Raw genomic sequence first — 26,837 nt, forward strand, 5'->3', positions numbered from 1 at the left:
GACTGCCAGGGGTCTGTTGGTAATCCCCCTTATGTGTGCTGGGAGGCAGTTGAACAGTCTCGGGCCCCTGACACTTATTGTATGGTCTCTTAACGTGCTAGTGACACCCCTGCTTTTCATTGGGGGGATGGTGCATCGTCTGCCAAGTCTTTTGCTTTCGTAGTGAGTGATTTTCGTGTGCAAGTTCGGTACTAGTCCCTCTAGGATTTTCCAGGTGTATATAATCATGTATCTCTCCCTCCTGCGTTCCAGGGAATACAGGTTTAGAAACCTCAAGCGCTCCCAGTAATTGAGGTGTTTTATCTCCGTTATGCGCGCCGTGAAAGTTCTCTGTACATTTTCTAGGTCGGCAATTTCACCTGCCTTGAAAGGTGCTGTTAGAGTGCAGCAATATTCCAGCCTAGATAGAACAAGTGACCTGAAGAGTGTCATCATGGGCTTGGCCTCCCTAGTTTTGAAGGTTCTCATTATCCATCCTGTCATTTTTCTAGCAGATGCGATTGATACAATGTTATGGTCCTTGAAGGTGAGATCCTCCGACATAATCACTCCCAGGTCTTTGACGTTGGTGTTTCGCTCTATTTTGTGGCCAGAATTTGTTTTTTACTCTGATGAAGATTTAATTTCCTCATGTTTATCATATCTGAGTAATTGAAATTTCTCATCGTTGAACTTCATATTGTTTTCTGCAGCCCACTGAAAGATTTAGTTGATGTCCGCCTGGAGCCTTGCAGTGTCTGCAATGGAAGACACTGTCATGCAGATTCGGGTGTCATCTGCAAAGGAAGACACGGTGCTGTGGCTGACATCCTTGTCTATGTCGGATATGAGGATGAGGAACAAGATGGGAGCTAGTACTGTGCCTTGTATACACTTTCCCTCAGTGCATTATTATAATCAAAAAGAAGCGCTAAGCCACAAGGGCTATACAGCTCCCTCAGTGCAGACACACGAAATATACTCAACACACTTTATACAAATCACTATCTGATGGGCACCAACAGGTTAACGGGGATTGAAGCCTATCAGATACACGAAGGTCACGTGACCTGATCACGACCCGTCAAGAGTATACACTTTAATCTTTACTTTAAAGAGATTAAAGTAAATTCTTAGAACGTATACCTGAGAGATATACAACTCACGGTGCACACATCGGTGCACCAGACGGAAAACTTGTGTGAAAAATTTAGCCGCAACCGCAGATGAGAGAGAGAATCCCAGTCATCCCTGCAAACTGGTCACGCCAGTCTGCTAATGCTCTCAATTTGACCCATCGAGTTTAACGCTTTTCAGTAAAAAAACTTAATAATAATTGAAATAATACAATTAACAATATTGCTACTCTACTTCCTTCAATAGGTGTGCCTTTATATCACTAAAGCGCTCTTAATCCAAAGAATTGGAGCCACACCCCACCTTTGGATCGAAGCTGATTTGCACGCATTCCCCAGGCACTAACCCCTATGAGTTTAGTGCTTCCCCATGAACATAATTCGTAAAAGTGGGCTCAGTGCTTTCACGTGTAAACCACGGTCACTGTAAATTGCTCAAGAGACAAAGATTCAATGTACAAACTGTTCAATTCCTGTTCATGTTCCCACAAGAGCAGCTCTGACAGGTTTCCGGCAACCCTGAGTGTGACTAGTGTAAGTAAGGACGACATCCTCGCCGCGCGAAGCGAGAGCTCCCCACGGCAAGCGTCCGGGTTCTATTCCCGACGAGGGTAGAAACATATAATATTGGGCGCGTTTCTTTACACCGGTTGTCCCTGTTCACCCATCAGTATAGTGGGTACCTGGGTTTTAGTCGACTGGTGTGGGTCGCATCCTGGGACAAAACTGACCTAGTTTGCCCGAAATGCCCTGCATAACAAGCGGCTTTCTATATAGTAATATGTCATTGATGTCAACTATGGTCTGTATACCTTGTACATGTACCTGAAGAAATAATTATATTAAGCGGGCAGCATATCCTTCGTCTCCAGCAGGTTAAGAGAAGCAACAAGTAACTCCTCAGAATTAATTTAGGACGATGTTAAAAACATGATGATAACAGCAGTTTTCCTTCACTTGTCCGAAGTATAACAGAGTTAATTAGCCGAAGCATTTTATTAACTCTTCCCTATGTGATTAATGTGCCTAAATTTCTTCTATGGTTATTCTAGTTGTTTTTTGTGACATAAGAATATAAAAAAGAAAGGGCAGCTCACTCGCTGAGTTGGTAACACTGGGTGGATGCCAGTAAATCATGACTTGTGGTAACTTCTTGTGGCACTCACAAGACCACCACCTCCAGTACTTGATAAGGCGTCTTTCTGCAAGTGGTCCTGACGCTTCTGTTGGGGTGAGCTTTCCAAGGTACACCTGCGGCTCTTTCAGTACAATTTTTATTTCTTTGCAAAGGTTACATTATTATAATTAAGGGAGAAGCGCTAAGCCCGTAGGATTACACAGCGCCTGGGGGGGGGGATATGAAAGGTATTCAGGCTTAATTCAGGGAGCTGGAGCACAAATCCAATTCCCTAGATCAAGAGCCCCTCACCAGCGTCAAGGAACCTCCCATGAGGAGTGCAAAGGTTACAATGTGTGATTTACATTTTATAGAATGTTAGGCACAAAGAAAACCACTAACATACCTGAGCATTTCGGGAAGACTAATCCATAATGTTTACACACTACTTACAACTAGATACGAGTTGTAAATTTTAATTATTCATTACTTTCCAAGTGTAAAGTACGATACATCTTTCTTGCCTTCGTTCCATTAATTAATTTACAATTTTAGATATTCTCAATAATTTACGCTGTCACTAATTTAATTATTATAATCTTAAAGAAGCGCTACACCTACAAAAGTCATACAGCTCACTAATTTATTACTAACAGTGAAACATCTCTTCAAATCTTCGAGGTCTGCAATTTCGTCTGCCTTAAAGACTGCTCGGACTGCTCGCGTACATCAATATATTCCAGCCTAGAGTACAAGCACTTAAAAGTATTATTATGATCTGGTCTTGTGGCTTGCAGGACCGTTCTTTAATAATTTTGGTTATATGTGCGAGGTGTAAAATAGTTAAGCTTCTTTAATGTACTTTTATTATTTGTGAAAATGTAAACCTGATATACCTGGTGGGTGTTCCGGGGGCGCTGACCCCAGGAACACCCTCCAGGTACGGTATAAACTTTGGCAATTAATACCGACAAGTTGGTTGAGCAAGACACTTAAGCGAACACTAGGTCATATTAGAAAACGTTTCTGTCCTGGGACCTAACATACAGAGGTTAAAAAGACAGTATATAGAGGCGGAGAGTGAGATGTGAGTGACCCCATGCAGTTCCCGTGTCGTCCATAGGGACGACACGAGACATTTGATGAATTGGGATGAAAGACAGCTCGTCCTCACCAAACAAGACCTTAGACGCCGACGATGTCTGGAAGCCTCGCTAATAGCCGTCACCGATACCATAGAACATAACACTGTAAACTACAAAATTTCTAAAACATTAGCATACATGTTAGTCAGCCAGGCAAAGCACTACCTGCCTAACAACACAGGAGTCACGTGATCACATTGTTTACCTGTCCTTATCTCAATATGGCATTCTTCAGGTCACCATGCGTCACTCACACCTCACTCTCCACCTATATATACTGCCCCGTGCCAGGACTACGGTCTTGACGAACATTATACATACAGTAGTAGTTCATCGGCTGGTACACCGAAGATGAGACAATCAGACGGAAACTCATGGCTGCTTCCGAAAGGAAGAGGTCACGATCTTCCAAGAACTCAACAGAGGATTCGGATTTGAAAATGTGGGTAGCAGTTTTGGCGAAGCAGCTGCGAGACTACTCTCTGGACTGGGACAACGATACAAGTGAAATTAGCCTGGACAGTGAGATAAGTATGAATGAAGAAATGCCCATCCTAACCACAGAAATACCGTATGCTGAAGGTTGGCAGGAAGTACGATCTTCGAAGTGCAAGGGAAGGCACAGTGTTTCCCTGCAGACCAGTCAAACTAAACCATCCGCAGACAACAAATTCAGACTCATCAACAACGGACACATCATGGTACTATAATTCACATGGAGAGAAAATACGGCCTGAAGATATCAGTATCCCCAAACCTGACGAAATAGTTTATTCTCACTCCCCGAAACAGAGCCCTATGAGGTACTGCAGAGAGTGAACGACCTCGAATCACCACTCGTTCTCACAGAACTAAAATCCACAGAACGGGTGACAAAAGGCGTATTAATGCGCTATCTGCTAGACATGCTTCTCGATGCAATCCACAGAAACAACATCCTGAAAGCTGAGCGACTCAGAGCCAGGAAGGACGGCAACTACCTGCGAGGCAGGTCTTGCTCCAACATAAAGGACCTCTCCCAACTCAATTGGATCTCGGTTACTGGGAAACATACCCGGTTAGGGTGTACAAACCAGAGCCTGTGAGGTGCTTCAGGTGCCACGGGTATAACCACCTCAGCGCCCAATGTCAATTTAAAGAAGCCTTGTCGGTTTAGCGCTTTTTTTTTATTATAATAATAATTTAAAGAAGTATGCGGCATCTGCAGCGGGCCTCACCCAACCAAGGACTGCTTGAGTAGATTCAAGAGAGGTGAAGCTACGGAACCTCGATGTCCTAACTGCAGCAAGAAACATCATGCTTAGAACCTACACTGGCCGGAGAGGCTCCGCCGTGTCAAGGCAACATGGTAAACTCCAGTTGTCCAGCCTCCAACATCAAGTAGAGCCCTCACCACTAAGCAGCAACCTCGTCCAGAGGAGGCTACAGTAATACTTGCAGTGCCACTTCCCCGGCCATACCCGACGAAGGAAGCCGAGGAAACATCAGCAACGGGGTCACGCCCTTCCTCAGCCAGCTTGCGATTCTCCTATTCAAGCTCTCACCCAACAATGGGAGCCAGCAGCCCCCATGCTGCAGGAACAGACTGCAGCCAATGCGTCAACCCTAGCACCACAACGGTTACAAGTGACAAGCACTATACCCAAAGAGAGCATTGCAGGACATCCCACATTACCCTTGAGCCATCAAATGATGTAGATTAACACGTGCTTCATCGATATCATATGCGAACTGACAGACTCAGAAGAACACAAAGAGACATTCAGAACTATTGCGAAGACCTTCGTAATACAGGCATGACGGACAAAACAATCCATGTGTTTATTGGCAAATTTACCCTATCACCCAACACAGGACCCAGAGACAATGATGGGGGGCCTGATGGCCTCAGCCAGTTGTTGAACATAAAATATTTTGCCGTGGAACGCACTGAAACTATATCAAGACCCTGAACTTGGCCACAGAACAGCACTGAATTATTTCGACATCTCCTTCAGACGGGTCATCTTAGCATTAAGACCCGTGTCAGGACGTAGTTCCTGACGAATCGATCAAATCAAATCAAAACCAGGACCGAAACGTTTTCGAATATCCTAGTGTTTTCTCACTTGTCCTTCTAAATTACCCTCCAGGTATGTATGGAGCTCTGAATAATTAAGTGGCTGGTGTTTTTGAAATTCCAAAACTCTCCTCTCTGCTCCAAACCTAATATATAAATATGATTAACGGTGGAGGCGAACGCTCTACTGTACGACGGAGAATTTTGTTTCATCATTAATGCAATGAATGTGCCGATTCCTTGGCACGTTTAGCGGTTCAGAACCTTCAATCTTTTACCAGGAGGATATTTCTGGAGGCAACGCTCCTGCGGCCTGATCACAGATCAGGCCTTCTGGCGAATCAAGACCAGATTAATCAGGCTGTTACCGATCACATTCAGTCCAATGTCAGCACCACAGCACTGCTGCTCAGGAACCGATTGTAGTAAATTAGTTTCCAGACGACTTCCCAGTCGTGACCCAATTCTTGTGAATCAGTGATTTTGTTTTCGTTTTCATATGTACACGTTAAGAGCTGTTACCCTTACTTAAAGTAGTTCATTGTAGTCACACTTGATCTTTGGTTATCGTACTTGCCAGCTTCGTCTGTCTCCTACTACGCTAAGGAATATTTTAATTGATTGCTTTGTATATCAAAGCTAGTTTATGATATAAATCATGGTAATTGATACCGACCCCTGGCTGTCTTCAAGGAGGAGCTGGACAGGCACATAAAGTCAGTACCTGATCAGTTGGGCTGTGATTCGTACGTCGGTTTGCGTGCGGCCAACAGCAATAGCCTAGTTGATCAGGCCCTGCTCCACCGAGAAGCCTGGTCACAGACTGGGCCGCGGGAGCGTTGACCCCCGAAACCTTCTCCAGGTATACACTTGGGTATCTTTACTGCCAAAACGTTTCTCCTGCATAGCAGACTTCAGTCGACTACAACACTGGAGACAGTAGAAAATTTGGTATTCACACTGTTTCAGTATATGGAGCGGAACACTTTTCCAGGCTGCCGGACTGACCACCTCGAACCTACATCTTCGCAACTGATTACACCATCTTTACATCTCCAATACTGCTATTATTATTGTTGCTGCTGCTGTTGTTGCTGCTGCTGTTGTTGCTGCTGCTGTTGTTGCTTCTGCTGTTGTTGCTGCTGCTGTTGTTGCTGCTGCTGTTATTGTTGCTGCTGCTGTTGCTGCTGCTGCTGTTGCTGCTGTTGCTGCTGCTGTTGCTGCTGTTGCTGCTGCTGTTGTTGCTGCTGCTGTTGTTGCTGCTGCTGTTGTTGCTGCTGCTGTTGTTGCTGCTGCTGTTGCTGCTGCTGTTTTTGTCAATAAAATCCCCAGGTGTTGATAACAAAATGATAAAATAGTTTACGTATTTTAATGCAAATTTTCTACACATAAGGGGAGATAAGTTTAGATGGCGAAGCTTACAGCGGATACTTATTAATGTTATTTCAGTATTAGGTTCACGGTAAGATTGTTAAAACCGTAAGGAATCACACGGCGCTTTGGGGGAATAGAAGCAATCAGGTTTGATCCATTATTATAATCAAAAGGATGAGCTAAACGTAAGCCTAGGTTCGATCCAGGGGAAGGTACAACAGGTCTTCTTGAATCAACCCCCCCCCCACCCTCACCGACATGATTGTAGATGAATGGTTCAGAGAACCGACGTACCTGGAGGTTACCTGGAGGTTATTCCGGGGATCAACGCCCCCGCGGCCCGGTCCATGACCAGGCCTCCCGATGGATCAGGGCCTGATCAACTAGGCTGTTACTGCTGGCCGCACGCAGTCCAACGTACGAGCCACAGCCCGGCTGATCCGGCACTGACTTTAGGTATCTGTCCAGCTCTCTCTTGAAGGCAGCCAGGGGTTTATTGGCAATTCCCCTAATGCTTGATGGGAGGCTGTTGAACAGTTTTGGGCCCCGGACACTTATGGTGTTTTCTCTTAGTGTACCAATGACGCCCCTACTTTTGATTGGGGGCATTTTGCATCGCCTGCCCAGTCTTTTACTTTCGTACGGAGTGATTTCTGTGTGCAGATTTGGGACCATTCCTTCCAAGATTTTCCAAGTGTAGATTATGATATATCTCTCCCTCCTGCGTTCCAACGAGTACAAGTCAAGTGCTTCCAAGCGTTCCCAGTAGTCAAGGTGCTTGACAGAACTTATACGTGCAGTAAAGGATCTCTGTACACTCTCTAGATCTGCGATTTCACCTGCTTTGTATGGAGATGTTAATGTACAGCAGTATTCCAGCCTAGAGAGAACAAGTGATTTGAAAAGGATCATCATGGGCTTGGCATCTCTCGTTTTGAAAGTTCTCATTATCCATCCTATCATTTTCTTTGCACGTGCGATCGTGGCACTGTTGTGATCCTTGAAAGTGAGATCCTCAGACATTACTACTCCCAGGTCCCTTACATTATTTTTCTGCTCTATTGTATGGCCGGAGTCAGTAGTATACTCTGTTCTAGTTATTATCTCCTCCAGTTTTCCATAACGGAGTAGTTGGAATTTGTCCTCATTGAACATCATATTGTTTATCGTTGCCCACTGGAAAACTTTGTTTATATCTTCTTGGAGGTTAACCGCGTTCTCAGCAGATGACAGCCTCATGCAGATCCTAGTATCATCTGCAAAGGATGATACGGTGCTGTGGTGGCCCGGTGGCCTGGTGGCTAAAGCTCCCGCTTCACACACGGAGGGCCCGGGTTCGATTCCCGGCGGGTGGAAACATTTCGACACGTTTCCTTACACCTGTTGTCCTGTTCACCTAGCAGCAAATAGGTACCTGGGTGTTAGTCGACTGGTGTGGGTCGCATCCTGGGGGACAAGATTAAGAACCCCAATGGAAATAAGTTAGACAGTCCTCGATGACGCACTGACTTTCTTGGGTTATCCTGGGTGGCTAACCCTCCGGGGTTAAAAATCCGAACGAAATCTTAAATCTTATCTCTGTTTATGTCTGATATGAGGATAAGGAATAAGATGGGGGCGAGTACTGTGCCTTGTGGAACAGAGCTCTTCACTATGGCAGCCTCCGATTTAACTCTGTTGACCACTACTCTTTGTGTTCGATTTGTTAGGAAGTTGAAGATCCATCTCCCCACTTTCCCAGTTATTCCTTTAGCACGTATTTTATGGGCTATTACGCCATGATCGCATTTGTCAAATGCTTTTGCAAAGTCTGTGTATATTACATCTGCATTCTGATTTTCTTCCAGTGCATCCAAGGCCATGTCATAGTGATCCAGTAGTTGTGAGAGGCAGGAGTGACCTGCCCTGAACCCATGTTGCCCTGGATTGTGCAGATTTTGGGAATCCAGGTGATTTGCAATCCTGCTTCTTAGCACTCTTTCAAAGATTTTTATGATGTGGGACGTCAGAGCTATTGGTCTATAGTTCTTAGCTAATGCTTTGCTGCCACCTTTATGGAGCGGGGCTATATCCGTTGTTTTAAGTGACTGTGGAATTTCACCCATGTCCAAGCTCCTCCTCCATAGTGTACTTAGGGCACGCGAGAGGGGTTTCTTGCAGTTCTTAATGAAAACAGAGTTCCACGAGTCTGGGCCCGGGGCTGAGTGCATAGGCATGTTGTCAATGGCTTTTTCGAAATCTATCGGGGTTAGGGTAATGTCGGAAATCTGGCATACATTTATGGAGTTTTGAGGCTCATTCATGAAGAAATCATTTGGGTCGTCGATCCTCAGACCGATTAGTGGTTCACTAAACACAGAGTCGTACTGGGATTTCAATATTTCACTCATTTCCTTGTTGTCGTCTGTGTAAGTCCCATCCTGTCTGAGTAAGGGCCCGATACTAGATGTGGTATTTGCCTTGTTTTTGGCATATGAAAAGAAATATTTTGAATTTCTTTCAATTTCACTAATAGCTTTAAGCTCCTCCTGCCTCTCCTGGTTCCTGTAAGAGTCATTTAGCTTAAGTTCGATAGTTTCCACTTCCCTGGTCAGCGCCTCCTTTCGTGTATCAGATATTCTAGCACTCCTGAGGAGCTCAGTGACTCTTCGTCGTCTTCTGTAGAGGGAGCGTCTTTTTCTCTCCAGTTTACTCCTGCTCTTCTTCTTTCTTAGGGGAATATGCCTAGAACATGCTTCGGCTACCAGGAAGTTGATCCTTTCAAGGCACTGGTTTGGATCCATGTCATTTAAGACATCTTCCCAACATGTTTCGTTTAGGACATGGTTTACCTGGTCCCAGTTGATGTTCTTGTTGTTGAAATTGTATTTTGTGAAGACACCTTCACAGGTACATGCATTCTGCTGTTCAGGACCCCTATGCATGTACGTCTGGACTTCGATTAGATTGTGATCGGAATTAGTTGTTTTTGATATTCTTATGTCTCTTATCAGGTCCTCATTATTTGTGAAGATAAGGTCAAGTGTGTTTTCTAGTCTTGTTGGCTCCACTATCTGCTGGCTTAAGGTGTGTTTTTCGCTGAGACTTAGTAGCTCATGTGTGACCTTTCATCTGCGCTACCTCCGGGGATTGTTTCAGCTATAACATTATTTGCTACATTCTTCCATTTTGTATGCCTTAGGTTGAAATCACCAAGCAGTAAGATGTTTGGGGATGGAGCTGGAAGGTTTTCCAAACAGTAATCGATTTTCAGTAGCTGTTCCTTGAACTGTTGGGAGGTTGCATCTGGTGGCTTGTATACAACCACAATGACTAGGTTTTGGTTCTCGATCTTTATTGATAGAACTTCAACTACCTCATTTGTGGTGTTCAGCAACTCCGTGCAGATAAGGGACTCTTTGACGTACAGGCCAACCCCCCCTTGTTGCCTGTTTTTTCTGTCGCATCTAAAAAGGTTGTAACCACTTATCCACATTTCACTGTCAAAGTGATCTTTTGTGTGAGTCTCTGTGAAGGCTGCAAACATTGCATTAGACTCCACTAGAAGTCCACTGATAAAAGGTATTTTGTTGTTGGTGGATGGCTTAAGGCCCTGTATATTAGCAAATATGAACGAGGTTGTATTCTGTGTTTGTTGGGGGGATTTTGTTATTGACATGTTGTTGAATTAGACACATGTGCAACTCTTGGGTATCTTTATTGAGGAAACGTTTCGCCACACGGTGGCTTCATCAGTCCATACAAAGGAGAAACTTGAAGAACAGGAGGAGAATGAGGTAATCAGTCCCTCAGCCTTGAGTCGATGTGGTCAGTCCATCAATCCTGTCAGACACTGCAACTTCTTGGGATCTTAATACTTGGGAATTCTTCACTTGCCTAACCCTTGGGCACGACCTACTTCCACATTGGACAAATGTGACACCACCTACGACTGCTGCCTCTCACCTGTCCACGGTTTATAAGCTGCTTCTCCGCTCATATGCCGTATTCTATTCAAGATTGATGGACTGACCACATCGACTCAAGGCTGAGGGACTGATTACCTCATTCTCCTCCTGTTCTTCAAGTTTCTCCTTTGTATGGACTGATGAAGCCACTGTGTGGCGAAACGTTTCTTCAATAAAGATACCCAAGAGTTGCACATGTGTCTAATTCAACAAAATAAATGTAGAGAACTTAACATTTCGGTCTGCACCTGATGTGCTTAGTGTTACGTGTTTTAAACGTGAATGTGACGGTCTGACGTCATGCTTCCCCAGCGAATTCGTTAAGGGTTCTTGGTATCTCATTTAACGCACATGTAGCTGTGTCTACCATGTTCACTCCACCACCATGGAACGGTGCTTCGATACCGAATTAGTGTGTCATATTAGGGCAATGTATAGCGTCAAAGTTAAAACTATTACGACTGTTAATCACTTAAGATACTAGCTAATCGAGCGATATTATTTTTATAGCTCTTATTGATTTACGAAGCACTAAACCCTATAAGGGTCAACAGCTGGAGAATGGAAGGTAACTAGGTTTGTTTCGAGGAAGGGGAGCATTACTTCATCTGCTTGTATAAAGTAACCTTACAGCACCAACGACCCACCTTGAAGGGAAACTGCGTGACAGACAACTGTTCTTCAGTAACTGATGATAAACATCCTGATTCAAGGTGTTACGAGGCACACACTTTTTTCTCGCCTTCAATTTTCAGTCTTCTTGATGCTGGTGAAATGTACCTGATCAAAGTAATTGGACCTACCCTCCTTTTTCATGGGTCAAACTTTATTATCTCTCATTTTCCAGGAGCTGTATGACCCCCGTCGGGGTCAGCCCTTCCTCATGAAAATAATTTTTACAGGTGTAGAGAAGCGTGTATGGAGCAGATGAGTAGCACACGGCTGGCTAGTGGCCACGAGGTGGTCCACATGAGCGAGGAGTGGCTGGCTAGGATGGGTCAAGACCAGACACTCTATAACAATGGCATGGTACGCCTCCTGCCCGACGGCTGGCTCTATCCTACACTCTTCACAGAATATGCTGAAAGAATATATAACTTCAAGGTACATGCTTATTTCCCCATTACTCAATATATCAATGTTTTTGAGAATGAATTAATGCCTGTGTACACAGCTCGTTATAATTGTAACCAGATGGTAAACTTTTAAATAGTTCATTACCACCGCAACTTAACTACCCTAACATTGATGCCCAGTCCCCTGGACCCATTATATGCTTCAAATGTTTCAACTACCGCCCACAGAATGCATTTATGGTGCATAATAAAACTATTAAACTAACTTCAATATATCAGAGATGTACCGAAAATCAGCCGACTCTCGGTACATCAGTTGATCTCGGCACCTTGTATATTTGTAATCCAATCTTCTCGTACTATCAGTTCAGGTCCAGCGATGTGGTGGTGATGACGATGCCTAAGTCTGGGACGACATGGATGCAGGAGGTGGTGTGGACGATGCTTCACAACCCAGACCTTAACCATCCACTCGCTGGTGAACCCATCTATCACCGCTCTCCGGAAATTGAGTATGAATATCTTTGACAAGCTCCTGCCATTAGCCGCGTGTTGATACACCACATTTTTTTATATTTCATCATGATAGCTGAATATAAAAAAAACTGTCATAGCTATCTAATAGACTGGGTTTAATTTTTGTTTATCTTTGGAGGGATGGGAACGTAAAAAGACGGAGTCTCATTTGAGCTGTGTTTTATCACAAATTTTTGGCAAAACAGGAACCGAATGAATGTATGATGACGGTTTCTTCTCTCAGTAACCCTACCTTGGTGGGTGACTCAAACTCTACAAACCATTGCCCCTCTTTCCTATAAACCATTGACCCTCCTTCCTATAAACCGTTGCATCCCATACAAACCATCCCATATTCCCCTTACACCATCTTTCCCATACAAACCATAGTTCATTTCCCCTATAAGCCACTGGCATTTTCTTCTACAAATATTACACATTCATGGGAAAGCGTTAAACCTGTGAGGGAATGAAGGAATGAGAGGCATTCAGATTTGGTTCAAGCAAGAGAGCAGGTACCATCCATACCTGGAGGAGGTTTCGAGGGGATAAGCCCCCGCGGCGCGGTCCGTGACCAGGCCTCGTGGTGGGTCAGAGACTGATCAACCAGGTATTTATTGCTGGCCGCACGTAAACCGAAGTACGAACCACAGCTATTTAAACGTAGATCAAGTTTTCCTCTACACACTCCTGCAAATACTGATGACAGCTCTATTTTTTTTTTACCCAGTTCCCGGCATGCGGGGAGAAGGGAGATGGGGTGTGTTAAGAATCTCCTACAACTACTTTTCGTTTCACCTCTGATGTTTCTTGCATGAGCAACTCTTCCTTGAAATTGTACAGCAGTATCGGTAGCCTCTCGCAACACTTTTGTGCAATACCATTAATTAACAAGTATTTAACGTGCATTTGCATGCTTAACTCTAATTGTTGATAAGAATTTATTACACATTCATACATGATTTGACAATGGTGAATATTGTGACATACTTATATATTTCAAGCATAATGCTATACTGTTGCGAATATAGAGCTCACCGTAATTTTTGTAAATACTTGCTATAGCACGATCCGTAGTAAATTTATGTACAGATGTCCTTTTTGTAATCTTCAGCCTGGATATGATCCTCGATGGTAAAGGTCTGGAGGGTGTGAGTATTGACCACTTTATAAAAGCCTTCCACGAAGTGTGTCCAGGGAGAAAGATTGAAGACGGGATGGCTTTCCAGATGTGTGAGTTAATGCCTGACCCGCGGGTTATGAAATCTCATCTTCCCTTCGCTCTTCTCACTCCTCATATCCTCGAACAGACGAAGGTCAGTCCGCCTGAATTGTTTTGTTGGTTTATTAGGTTTGAAGCCTATCGATTAAACAACGGGATATTAGTCAACACCTGTTCATCATCAGTTACATGTATTTCAACCAGCAGTCTAAGAATTATAGCTAACACCCTAAGTGTACAGCAATGTTGCTTTCAATATACACACACGCACGATATACTCACCTGCATATAATGCGAGTGGCTTCTCTAAAGCTGCGCCATCTTATTAAGGACGGAATCACCCCTTTTCCCACAGCAGTAACCTAAACTGATGTAGATTTTTTCCAAAGACATTTTTTTTTTATTTTACGGATTGTAAGTTAATTTGCCTAACTCAACCCAGTTTTTTTTAGGTACTGTATGAGGATAACATAAAGATTAGGTGATGAAAGATTGGATATCAGATTGGAGGGAGAGAGTATGGAGGAGGTGAATGTATTCAGATATTTGGGAGTGGACGTGTCAGCGGATGGGTCTATGAAAGATGAGGTGAATCAGAATTGATGAGGGAAAAAGAGTGAGTGGTGCACTTAGGAGTCTGTGGAGACAAAGAACTTTGTCCTTGGAGGCAAAGAGGGGAATGTATGAGAGTATAGTTTTACCAACGCTCTTATATGGGTGTGAAGCATGGGTGATGAATGTTGCAGCGAGGAGAAGGCTGGAGGCAGTGGAGATGTCATGTCTAAGAGCAATGTGTGGTGTGAATATAATGCAGAGAATTCGTAGTTTGGAAGTTAGGAGGAGGTGCGAGATTACCAAAACTGTTGTCCAGAGGGCTGAGGAAGGGTTGTTGAGGTGGTTCGGACATGTGGAGAGAATGGAGCGAAACAGAATAACTTCAAGAGTGTATCAGTCTGTAGTGGAAGGAAGGCGGGGTAGGGGTCGGCCTAGGAAAGGGAGGGAGGGGGTAAAGGAGGTTTTGTGTGCCAGGGGCTTGGACTTCCAGCAGGCATGCGTGAGCGTGTTTGATAGGAGTGAATGGAGACAAATGGTTTTTAATACTTGACGTGCTGTTGGAGTGTGAGCAAAGTAACATTTATGAAGGGGTTCAGGGAAACCGGTAGGCCGGACTTGAGTCCTGGAGATGGGAAGTACAGTGCCTGCACTCTGAAGGAGGGGTGTTAATGTTGCAGTTTAAAAACTGTAGTGTAAAGCACCCTTCTGGCAAGACAGTGATGGAGTGAATGATGGTGAAAGTTTTTCTTTTTCGAGCCACCCTGCCTTGATGGGAATCGGCCAGTGTGATAATAAAAAAAAATATGTTTAAAAATGTTTTTAGTGGGACGGAGAGAGAGAGCACGAATCCTCACGTGACATTAACAGTAAATGTAACTATATTGGTGTCCTTTTGATCAGGGCGCTGAATAGTTTCTCAAATCCAGCGTTTTTCAAATCATAAAATTAATTCTTTTCCTTCAGAAAAAAAAATCGAGCAATCTTTTTGTTGTAGTTATGTAGCAACGTATTTAAATCATTTGGTAAGAAACTAAAGTAAACAACGAACTCTTAAATTAATAGGCCTTATCACTACACCATTTCATTTTCTCGGGATTAAAAATATAGTTGACGTTAATATTTAGGTGGAATGTATGAATTACACAGGTATTTAATGAAACCATTTTTTTCCTTTCAGGAACACCCTGTAATGTCAGTGTCATTTTCAAAATATATCATCATTTTTTTACCCAGCGTGTTGCACTGTTCAGCTGAATAATAATTAATCTGAATTCGCCTTAGTTCAAAACACTTCAGTTTTCTACTCTTCTGTAATTTCACAAATTGCTTTCATATTAGCAAAAATTTCGCCTCACTTTATTAGTAGGTGCTTTAATACTCTACCCAAGATGCTCTACAACATCTTAAGAGTATATGTCTGTATTGATATCTTTATTTCGATTGAGACACTTATGCAGCATATGGGAATCTTTATTCAGGAAACGTTTCGCCACATAGTGGCTTCATCAGTCCAAAACAAAGAGGAAGGCGTATTGTATTGGACTGAAGAAGCCACTGTGTGGCGAAACGTTTCCTGAATAAAGATTCCCATATGTTGCATAAGTGTCTCAATCTTCAACTTGTCGGTTTTTCAAACCATTCATCACACACACACATCTTAATTTCCTCCACCTTGACTGTTAGTGGGGCGTCCTTAGCGAGAAATCCAAATCTTTCAGTAGTGTACATGGAGTATATTGTTAACCAGGGTCACAGAGCAACAAGCACAAGGTCTGTGTATTATTGTATAATGTACCTTGGATAATATATACGTTGCCAGAAGCCCCAAGTACGTTATCATTAACTCGAAGAACGTGGCTAGTGTAAATAAATGTTTAGTTCCTAAAATGGTGTTCGTAGCCTAGAATCCCAAAGACGCAGCCAGAATGAAGCCATTACTAATGCTGTGTGTTCCGCAGGTGATTTACGTGGCCAGGAGCCCCAAGGACGTGGTGGTGTCCTACTACTATTTCTTCCGCGTGATGAAGCTCTTCACTTACACCGGCACCTTCGAGAGCTTCGTGAAGCATTTCATGAATAATGATTGTAAATCATAAGCACACCTGTCGCTAATATCTAGTCTACCTACCCCTGCAGACATCCTTCCTTGAGAAATGTCTGAGCAAATCAAGTTATTGTTGCTTGCAGTCCGCAAGCTTAGTCATCATTCCCTGACTGCTCAGGCACGGCTTTCAGGAACCTGTCTAGTTTCCTTTTTTGAATGGTGTATAGGGTTGTACCTTAAATATTTATTGTATTATTAAGTCTAAACGTACGTTGGACCATCTGAGCGAAAATGTCCGAATACAAAAAAAAAAAAAAATCAGGTAGCACTGAGGCTAAATGTGTAAAAAAAGCGCTGTAGCGGATACAACCAATCCGTCCCTCAATTACTAACAGTGTGACAAGCCGGAACAACCAATCCGTCCCTCAATTACTAACAGTGTGACAAACCGGAACAACCAATCCGTCCCTCCATTACTAACAGTGTGACAAACCGGAACAACCAATCCGTCCCTCCATTACTAACAGTGTGACAAACCGGAACAACCAATCCGTCCCTCCATTACTAACAGTGTGACAAACCAGAACAACCAATCCGTCCCTCCATTACTAACAGTGTGACAAACCGGAACAACCAATCCGTCCCTCCATTACTAACAGTGTGACAAACCAGAACAACCAATCCGTCCCTCCATTACTAACAGTGTGACAAACCGGAACAACCAATCCGTCCCTCCATTACTAACAGTGTGACAAACCAGAACAACCAATCCGTCCCTCCATTACTAACAGTGTGACAAACCGGAACAACCAATCCGTCCCTCCATTACTAACAGTGTGACAAACCGGAACAACCAATCCGTCCCTCCATTACTAACAGTGTGACAAACCGGAACAACCAATCCGTCCCTCCATTACTAACAGTGTAACAAACCAGAACAACCAATCCGTCCCTCCATTACTAACAGTGTGACAAACCAGAACAACCAATCCGTCCCTCCATTACTAACAGTGTAACAAACCGGAATAAGGCCAGCTAAATAATTTAATTATTGAAGAAATATATGTACATGGCAATATAAATTAAAGTTAAATTTAAGATTTGGTGCCACAACCTGGTCTCAAATAACACAGACACCAGAGGCGCCCATAAATGTAAAATACAGTATTTATCCAGATACGTACAGGAAATAAAAGAAATATGGGCGAGAAGAGAAAGACTTAACTTTCTTGGTTCTTAGGATAGCAAGTGGTTGTGTACGCGTAGCAGACACTACCTTCCTCTCTTCTAGTCTAACTGGGAGCATCATAAAAAGACTAAGATTTAGTTTGTCATTTTCGGTCGAGTTCTCAACCTGTCTCAAGATCCACTGCCATGATTATTCATATTCATGATATTAAACAAAATACTTTAATGCAATGGGCACACAAATCCTTTATACATAAAAAAACACATCTTATCAAACACAACCCAAATGGTTATAATCATAACCATAATTTTAAGGGGTGGACCGGTAAGTCAGATGACCACAAACTCCAGATGTGGGTAGTCCTGTTTTCTGACAAACTTTACCTTACCTAACCTAATAAAATACACAAAAAATGTATTAGTTACGCCTCCTAATTTTAAAGTAAAGATTTGAATATCCGCCTTTTTTGACAAAAAATAGATAATGCATACCTGACCAAAAAAAAAAAAAAAAAAGTTTTAATAAACTCAACAGATAAACCATACCCCGGCCGGGATTGAACCCGCGGTCAGTCTCAAAACTCCAGCCCAGATATATACTAAGAAAAACCCGTTACGCATTTATTCATTAATGGTGCAATGTAACTATTTTCACACATACCTGACACCGAGCATAATCAATGTAAAAACGCAGACACAAGATACCACAAATTCTAATGTAGTTATATAATAATGAAATTATAAGGATCAGGACTTAAAATCGTACGTTACCTAGCGAAATAATAAATACATTTATGTAGGCCATTACATACTAGCAACACCACCTTCAGTGAACGTGATATTCAATAAATTACAGTCTAGACTTTCCTGATACAGCTTCCCTTAATCTGCGTCATATTAACAGCTTCAACTGGCTGATGAAATGACTCCCAGAAGAGATGTAATGACATTACCTACAGTGAAGAATCCTAAAGAGATATTTCTGACTAACAGTAATGCATAAGCGAGCAATTCAATATACAAATAAAAAAACATGACAAAGAATCACAGTAGAATAATGATAGGTCTAGCATAAAGAAAATATAGTGCTACCCAGAAAATTAAGTGACACGCTAGACTGTCAACATAATACAAATGTTTATTTCTACTCGGACACGTGCAAAGTGCACAGGCCTGGCGGACCGTACAGTTACAACACTCGATTTTTCATGAAGCTCCTAACAGAAAAAAAAGTGCTAAAGTTGACACAAGGAAAACTTAAATAACTCGCCAGCAGCTCAGAAACACAAAAATAAAAACACAAACCATGAACTACACACCTACTCGTTAACACCTACTCGTTAAAGTTATCAACTCAAGGGTGACCCTGCTGCTGGTACTTAGAGAGTTGGACAGTCTAGAGAGAGAGAGAGAGAGAGAGAGAGAGAGAGAGAGAGAGAGAGAGAGAGAGAGAGAGAGAGAGAGAGAGAGAGAGAGACAGAGAGAGAGAGAGAGAGAGAGAGACAGAGAGAGACAGAGAGAGAGAGAGAGAGAGAGAGAGACAGAGACAGAGACAGAGACAGAGACAGAGACAGACACAGACAGACAGACACAGACAGACAGACACAGACACAGACAGACACAGACAGACACAGACAGACACAGACAGACACAGACAGACACAAATCCTTCCTAACTGTATCCTACGGATTTTACCAACCATAAAAATATACATTTCAACATACATCAAAAGTGTGCTTGACTCCTGGCTCGTGATGACTGTTTTCTCCTCAAACACCTTCAAATTTACAGACAGTAATTTATACATTATATTGTAGTCACCTGTGGTTACATACCAGTGTTTTAACACGATACTAGATATAAGATTGTGTTCGGATTTTTAACCCCGGAGGGTTAGCCACCCAGTATAACCCAAGAAAGGCAGCGAGTCATCGATGGTTCTCAGTCTTGTCCCCCAGGATGCGACCCACACTAGCCGACTAACACCCAGGTACCTACTTGCTTGCTAGGTGAACAGGACAACAGGTGTAAGGAAACAGGCCCAATGTTTTCACCCTTGCCGGGGATCAAACCAATGACACTGTGGAAAATAATTTCCCAAAATTATGCTGTATAATTTTTATAATGTAAATATACCTGATTAATACATTACTATTGCTCTAAAGTGTATTTTAAAGAAGTGAACCGACAGGGAAGCTCTGCGCCTGCGCTGACGAGCAGGGAAGGAGTCACCATGTTTTCAATTGACCGAGACAAACGTTAATGAAAATCGGAAGAATTTTCGTCGTTCTAGGAGTTATATTGGGCTTAAAACCTCTCAAATAGGAGCCGAAATTGTTGGATTTGCAGTCCTGCATAACGTGAACATTAGGCGAGTGGCCAGGACGGTCCAGGAATCCCAGCTAAGTCATGTCTATTTATGTTCGAATTCTGGCCAGTATTTTCTTCATAAATTTAGGCAGGGGGGTTGGTATGACACACCGTAATCTCCAGACTAATTGGCGAGTCTTATTACTATATATTCTCCTTCAATGTATATGTATTCACATTTTAAATTTAATATACAGTCCACATAGTTATATTAATGTTTTTACCAGAATTCCTGGTGATGTATATTTCATTTGCAATTAATATAGGTGGAGAGAGATTATGGTAGGTATCGAAGGGGGACATTTTTTGCGACCTAGGTGTCCTAAAATTCCTACTTGTCTCTGTAACCTTGATAAAGAATAATTATCTTTGTTACCATTTACTGGTATGTATCTTATGAGTTACATCCAGGTAAATTTAATTTTCTCCAGACAGTGTGTGAAGCGAGAGCGTTGCCTACCAGGCCATGGGGCACCATAAAGTCTTTTTGTCTATAATTCATTGCTACACATAAGATAAAACACTGACCAGCTCCTGAATAACACATCAAAATAGACATTTCTCCCTGGCGAAAAACTATTTTCATATAATAAGCACGATTTTATCCACTCATACGACAATATACACATCCCTCTTAATAACACGAGAACAAAATACTGTGTACATCAAGAAACTAGGCTAGATAATTTACTGCGTATTATTATTATAATCAAAAATGAAGCGCTAAGCCACAAGGGCTATACAGCGTACTGCGTAGTAACATAAAAGGTGTATGTAAATCTTTTTCTCCAATTAAGTATTTTACAGAACTCCGATTCAGTTCCTGCATTTATCTTACAAGCTAAGTGGTTTTATTCGGCTTCAGCTTATTTATAAACAAAAACTTTCTATATTTTGATATTACAAAGACACATAGGGAACAGAACGTTTAAGGTCGTTTGATTATTGTTCTATCAGTGTTTATTATTTTCAGTAATCTACACCCCGTACTGGCCACACGTGAAGCAGGCCTGGCAGAGGAGGGATCATCCCAACATGTACTTTGTCTTCTATGAAGAGATGAAGTCAGACATCATGACACAGCTACGTCGACTCAATGACTTCTTAGGTTTAAATCTCACTCAGAAGCAACTTGACAATGTAAGTGTAACTGGTCAGTTAGCAAGAACTCATTTAAAATGATTTTTTTTTAAATTTCCCTTACCCGTTTAAAGATATATTTTTTCATATATGTTCATGCAAAAATTAATAATTTTGTACCAAAAGAACCTTAGAAAACTTACCTGACCTTATTACAACAAGCGCGATTTAATTTAGCCAAATTCAACTTAATATATTTTAGATAAGTTAATATATATATATATATATATATATATATATATATATATATATATATATATATATATATATATATATATATATATATATAAACTCGGTCATTTAATCCTCTAAAATTTCTGCATTATTACTGACGTAGGAGTGACTCACGAAATTATAATGACACGATAGGAGTGATGGTAGAAAGAGAAGCAAAATTAGAATACATAAGTTTATGGAAGTGTACGAAAAACATCAAGTGAGAGAACCACTAAACATAGGTTAACTTCATGTGAAAGCATTTTTGACGAAGTTTATATTAACAAAACAATCTTACACAAGACGAGGTACTTACAGTTGGAAGACTGCAGGTGAAGTAGCTCAAGTTATATGGTTAATGGAGGGGTTTCAAACTTATCGACTGCGCGAGGTATATACATCCTGTGTTTCGACAGGGCAGATGAAATGACCTCATGTCTTCCTCGGACACAAGTAAATAAAAAAACAAGAGAAGCAAGGACAATAAATAGAATTTCGAACTCTGGAACACAGATGGCGCTGACATGCTTTCCCCCAGGCCTAAGTCTGCAGTTAAATTCGGTGCGTCAAGTATTACCAGCTCTTGATGCGGTGACTGACAAAACACCCGCTCTTGATAAGGATAGACTCAACTCGAAATAAATTATGTGTTAAATTGGAAACAGCAATTTAGAAAACAATATAGAAAGACAGTGATGTACTGGATATGGCCCATAGGTTGTATTTTTCACTCGCCGTCTTATAATAATAATAAACTAATAATAATAATAATAATAATCTTTATTTCTACACGTACATGTACATGGTATACAGGCATAGGTGACATCAGTGACATACTACTATATAGAAAACCGCTTGTTATGCAGAGCATTTCGGGCAAATTAGGTCAGTTTTGTCCCAGGATGCGACCCACACCAGCCCAATAACACCTAGGTACCTATTTTACTGATAGGTGAACATGGACAGCAGGTGCCTTATTGAGAAAACACATCCTAACGCTTTCCACCCTTACCGGGAATCGACCCCCGGACCTCAGTGGGTGAGGTGAATGTGCTAGCAATCCAGCTACGGGACACCTACGAAATTTTAAGACAATACTGTACCTTAGAACAAATCCAGGATCATACTATTTTTATACTCAGTGGCATAGTCAATAGTAATAATACTAATAATATATGTAATCATAAAAAGTTATAAACTATAATATGTAAGCATCTATTTTGTTTACTATGGTTCTGATATGTGAACATGTGACCACAGGTTGCTCACCAAAGCTCCTTCAACTCCATGAAAGAGCGAGGGGAACCCATCAAGGATATGGAAGCATTTATCCCTGATAAGCACAAGAAGTTTGGAGGATACTTCAGGAAAGGTACGTGTGTGTGTGTGTGTGTGTGTGTGTGTGTACTCACCTATTTGTACTCACCTATTTGTGGTTGCAGGGGTCAAGTCTTAGCTCCTGGCCCCGCCTCTTCACCGGTTGCTACTGGGCCCTCTCTCTCCCCGCTCCATGAGCTTTATCAAACCTCGTCTTAAAACTGTGTATGGTTCCTGCCTCCACTACGTCATTTTCTAGGCTATTCCACTGCCTTACAACTCTATGACTGAAGAAATACTTCCTAATATCTCTCTGACTCATTTGTGTCTTCAACTTCCAGTTGTGGCCTCTTGTTTCTGTGTCCCCTCCCTGGAACATCCTGTCTTTGTCCACCTTGTCTATTCCACACAGTATTTTATATGTCGTTATCATGTCTCCCCTGACCCTCCTGTCCTCCAGTGTCGTCAGGACGATTTCCATTAATCTTTCTTCATAGGACATTCCCCTTAGCTCTGGCACTAACCTTGTCACAAACCTTTGTACTTTCTCTAGTTTCTTGACGTGCTTTATCAAGTGCGGGTTCCAAACAGGTGCTGCACACTCCAGTATGGGCCTGACATACACGGTGTACAGTGTCTTGAACGATTCCTTACTAAGGTATCGGAACGCTGTTCTCAGGTTTGCCAGGCGCCCATATGCTGCAGCAGTTATCTGATTGATGTGTGCTTCCGGAGACATGTTCGGTGTGTGTGTGTGTGTGTGTGTGTGTGTGTGTGTGTGTGTGTGTGTGTGTGTGTGTGTGTGTGTGTGTGTGTGTGTGTGTGTGTGTGTGTGACCTAACCTAATTATGTGAGAAATTACCTGCACGAGGTTTACAGGGTATTACCTGAATTATTACATGTAAGTAATTTGGGTGAGGTAAGTGGGACTTAGTCACAGTAGGTCACAGGACTTTCACTCCTTTGATTCCCACTCCACCACTCTTATAGAAACCTACACTACCCAGCGAGAAATCTAAACAAGAGGACAATGGCGTACTTCTTCCCTGTATGAGTGATGGCATAGTCTCCTTATTTCCACCATCCACACGTAATTCTGGAGGTCCCGCAAATTTCCTGTCCCAATTCTTCAGCAGGGGACATTAAACACGGGTTCCTATTACAAATTTGGACCGAGACAACTAATTATGGCCTCGATGACGCCAGATTACGTGACGATCTACCACAACCAATGCTCACACATTAATTCACTATGGCGTCCTCTCCCCCTCCTGTATCACTCCGCGGACGCTGCACACTTCTTCAAAATTTCTTGAATGGTGAAATCAACGTCACATTTTAATAAACAACTATGATATATTAGTCATATTTACTCCTGCTGAATTGAGGAAAATTAAAAAATTTCCACAGTTTATATTCACTTCTTTGTGACTTCAGGGTCGAGTCTCAGCTACTGGCCATCTCTTGTTTTAAGCTTGTAGTACTGTGTTGTTTTTCTCATGGGAAGTTTAGTTGCTATTTTTTTAAACAAATTGTGCTTAATGAAATAACTGGAGAATATCTCTCCTGATCAGAAGTCAGTGACTTTATTGGGCTATCCTAGGTTATCCCCATATTATATAATATTTATGTACCCGTGACATCTTTGTGCTCTCAAAGCAATTGTATTATTATTATTATTATAATCAAGAGGGAAGCGCTAAACCCGGAGGATTATACAGCGCCTGGGGGGGGGATGTGGAAGGCATTCAGGCTTAATTCGGGGAACTGGAGCACAGATCCAATTCCCTAAATCAAGAGCCCCTCACCAACATCAAGGAACCTTCCTTGAGGGGAAAGCAATTGTAACTAATTTTTTTTTCGTATCAAAAGCCTAATTAAAAGTTACTAAACCTTAATTGCTGGTCAGTCTTACTTAGAAGAAAGTTTGGATTGATTTTGGCCTGTATAAATTCCAAATTGCCATTTTTATTCAAGAAATTGGGAAAATTTAAATATTGTTTTGATAAGATAATTTGTGAGTTCCTTATCAGACTGGTTTCAAACCTATAACTCGATAAACTCATTCGTCGCTCAACCTCTGGGACGAGCGGACGTGAGCTGAGCCTGCCCTCTGCTGTCAGCCGGTGACAACTTAGTTTTCTCAAAATGGCGCAGCAGGCAAGAAGAAGGGTAAACACTGTCGGCATAGAAGTGGTGCATGGGGCTGTGCATGCCCACTCAGCTCAAGTTTTATTACCTGCCATCATCAAGGACACATACGGCATTGCCAACGAAGAGCTGTATGGTGTAGCCTTGAACGGGGCATATAGAATTTTTGTGAAATTTCTCAATGCAAGTGTATACCAGGACATAGTCGCCAGGTTCCAAGATCTTTGTGTACCAGTGAATCCTGCAGTGACGGTAAGGCTACATGATGTGTCCCGCCATTATACGTGGGTGAAGATCAGAAATGTACCCTTTGAGGCTAATGAGGCAGACCTACGTGCCGTCTTCGAGAAGTTTGGGACTGTTCATATGGCGACATTGGGGAAATGGAAGGAAGGATCGTATTCTGGGATGCCTGAAGGAAGTTTTTCCTTAAAAATGACATTGAGGCATCCTATTCCTTCCTATATTTTCCTAGAAGACTTCAGGACTCAAGTAATGGTGACTTACGCAGGGCAACAACGTACATGTCGATTATGCGGTGCCTATGATCACATTGCTGCACAGTGTGTTAAACAACAGGGTACACAGGCGAAGGAGCAGCATAAGGAGGCATCAGAGGACCTTGAGACGTTGAATTTGGCACGACCTGAGTCGGTTTCCTTGAACAAGGCTTGGAGTGTGGAGGTCGAGGAGGCCTTGAGGGAGGAAGAGTGTGTAACTTCCGAGAGAGACATGCACTGCCGGGCAGGCACCGGAGACCAAAGATGTGGTGTCACTGGGTGAGGACAGGGCCGTGGAGGCTACCATTAATTCAGTCCTCCACGACCTGTTAGGGACCCCAGGAGAGGTCACAGTTGAGGGGCTTGTGGGTGCCCTGGATGCTGCTGGGGTTCCAGGTGGTGAGAGGGGGGGAGGCATGTCAGAGACCCAGGTTGAGGCTGGGTTGCAAATTGGCACGGTGGTGGTGGAAGTGCACGGGGATGGCTTCCGGGTGGAGGCGGGGAGAAAGGCTGGAGTGTCACGGAAGAGAGCGGCAGTGCCCTCGGACGTGGACGATGTGGATGTGCTCACTCCGGCACAGCGTTTGGGCAAAAAGGTTTGGGCTGAAGTGGTTGAGCATGGACCTGGGGGGTCCAGGGGCAAGGGGCATGTGAAAGCAGATCACAGAATGGTGATTGAAGATCAAGGGCGTATAAAGGGGAAGGGGGATAAAGGTGGTGCAATACGTAAAGGAAAACCTCCATTGACAAATTCAAGAGTCTCTCTATAAATGTTAATGGTCTGAAAAATTCTAGGAAGTGTGAATGGTTTCATGAGATGCTCATTAGGTATGGTGTAGATGTAGTGTTTGTGCAAGAGCACAACCACAAGCCGGGTTGTATGTTGATGATTGAGGGGTATACTGTATATGTGGCACACTCAACGAGATTGAGAGGAGGAGTGGCTATTTTGGTGAGGGAGGCTAGCCCGTTTACTGTACATCATTGTGAGGAGGGGGGTGAGGGGAGGGTTATAAGAGTGGATGGGACATAGGGAAGAGATAAGATGTCTTTTGTGTGTGTTTATGGTCCGGCGGAGGGGGACAGTCGAGTGAAGAATGAGTTTGTACGTGAAGTGTTGGTGTATCACTTAAGGTCGCTTCCAGCATTAGCTGTGGTGGGAGGGGACTTGCATTATACGCCGCAAGGATGTGGAACCTAGGGGAGCAGGATATTGTTCTGGCGTTCTGAGGGACCTGTTAACCGGGGTGGGGTTGGTGGATGTGGAGGGGGGGGCAGCGTGGGAGGTGCAGCACACCTTTGTGAGGCAAGGGTATGCTGCACGGCTGGACAGGATATACGTGACAAGGTGGTGCGGAGTGTAAGGGTTTTGGATGTCTTTTTTTCTGATCATAGAGGTGTTTTGGTGGATTTGGGATGGGAGGGTCGGCCGAACAGGTATAAGAGTTACTGGAAATTGAATGTTCGGTTGCTTCAAGATGTTGAGGGGAGGGTCCTATTTGCACAATGGTGGAAAGGCTTATGGGAAGGGATGGAGGTCAATGGGGATGTGTTGAGATGGTGGGATGTGACGGCGAAGACGAGGATTCGAGAGTTCTATGTCCGACAGGGAAGGCACAAGAATCAGTTGGCTTATGGGCTTATTAGGTATCTTGAGGGGCAGTTAAGGGAGTATTATGAGAGAGGAAGGGGGGGGATGGGAGCCACTGTGGCTGACATAGAGGGAGTGAAGGAACGCCTAATGGAAGTGCAAAATGAGAGGTTTGATGCGGCAAGGGTTTTAGG

General features: G+C 42.9%; 1 protein-coding gene across 2 annotated transcripts in view; it reads left to right on the forward strand.

The window, feature by feature from the left end:
• Positions 1-2,260: 2,260 nt before the first annotated feature.
• LOC128690912 (sulfotransferase 1A1) overlaps positions 2,261-26,837 on the forward strand; it is a 30,504-nt gene continuing 5,927 nt past the window's right edge. Inside the window, exons 1-7 of one of the 2 annotated variants that reach the window (XM_070088325.1) lie at positions 2,261-2,346; positions 11,660-11,861; positions 12,200-12,345; positions 13,464-13,665; positions 16,085-16,211; positions 20,702-20,868; positions 22,345-22,456. In XM_070088325.1, the coding sequence (XP_069944426.1) occupies positions 11,676-11,861; positions 12,200-12,345; positions 13,464-13,665; positions 16,085-16,211; positions 20,702-20,868; positions 22,345-22,456 (940 nt within the window). In that variant the 5' untranslated portion in view covers positions 2,261-2,346; positions 11,660-11,675. Of the gene's footprint in view, positions 2,361-11,659; positions 11,862-12,199; positions 12,346-13,463; positions 13,666-16,084; positions 16,212-20,701; positions 20,869-22,344; positions 22,457-26,837 lie in introns of both variants that reach the window. The other variant, XM_070088324.1, reaches the window with a different exon arrangement.

Source organism: Cherax quadricarinatus, chromosome 24, assembly GCF_038502225.1.
Source record: "Cherax quadricarinatus isolate ZL_2023a chromosome 24, ASM3850222v1, whole genome shotgun sequence".
NCBI lineage: Eukaryota > Metazoa > Arthropoda > Malacostraca > Decapoda > Parastacidae > Cherax > Cherax quadricarinatus.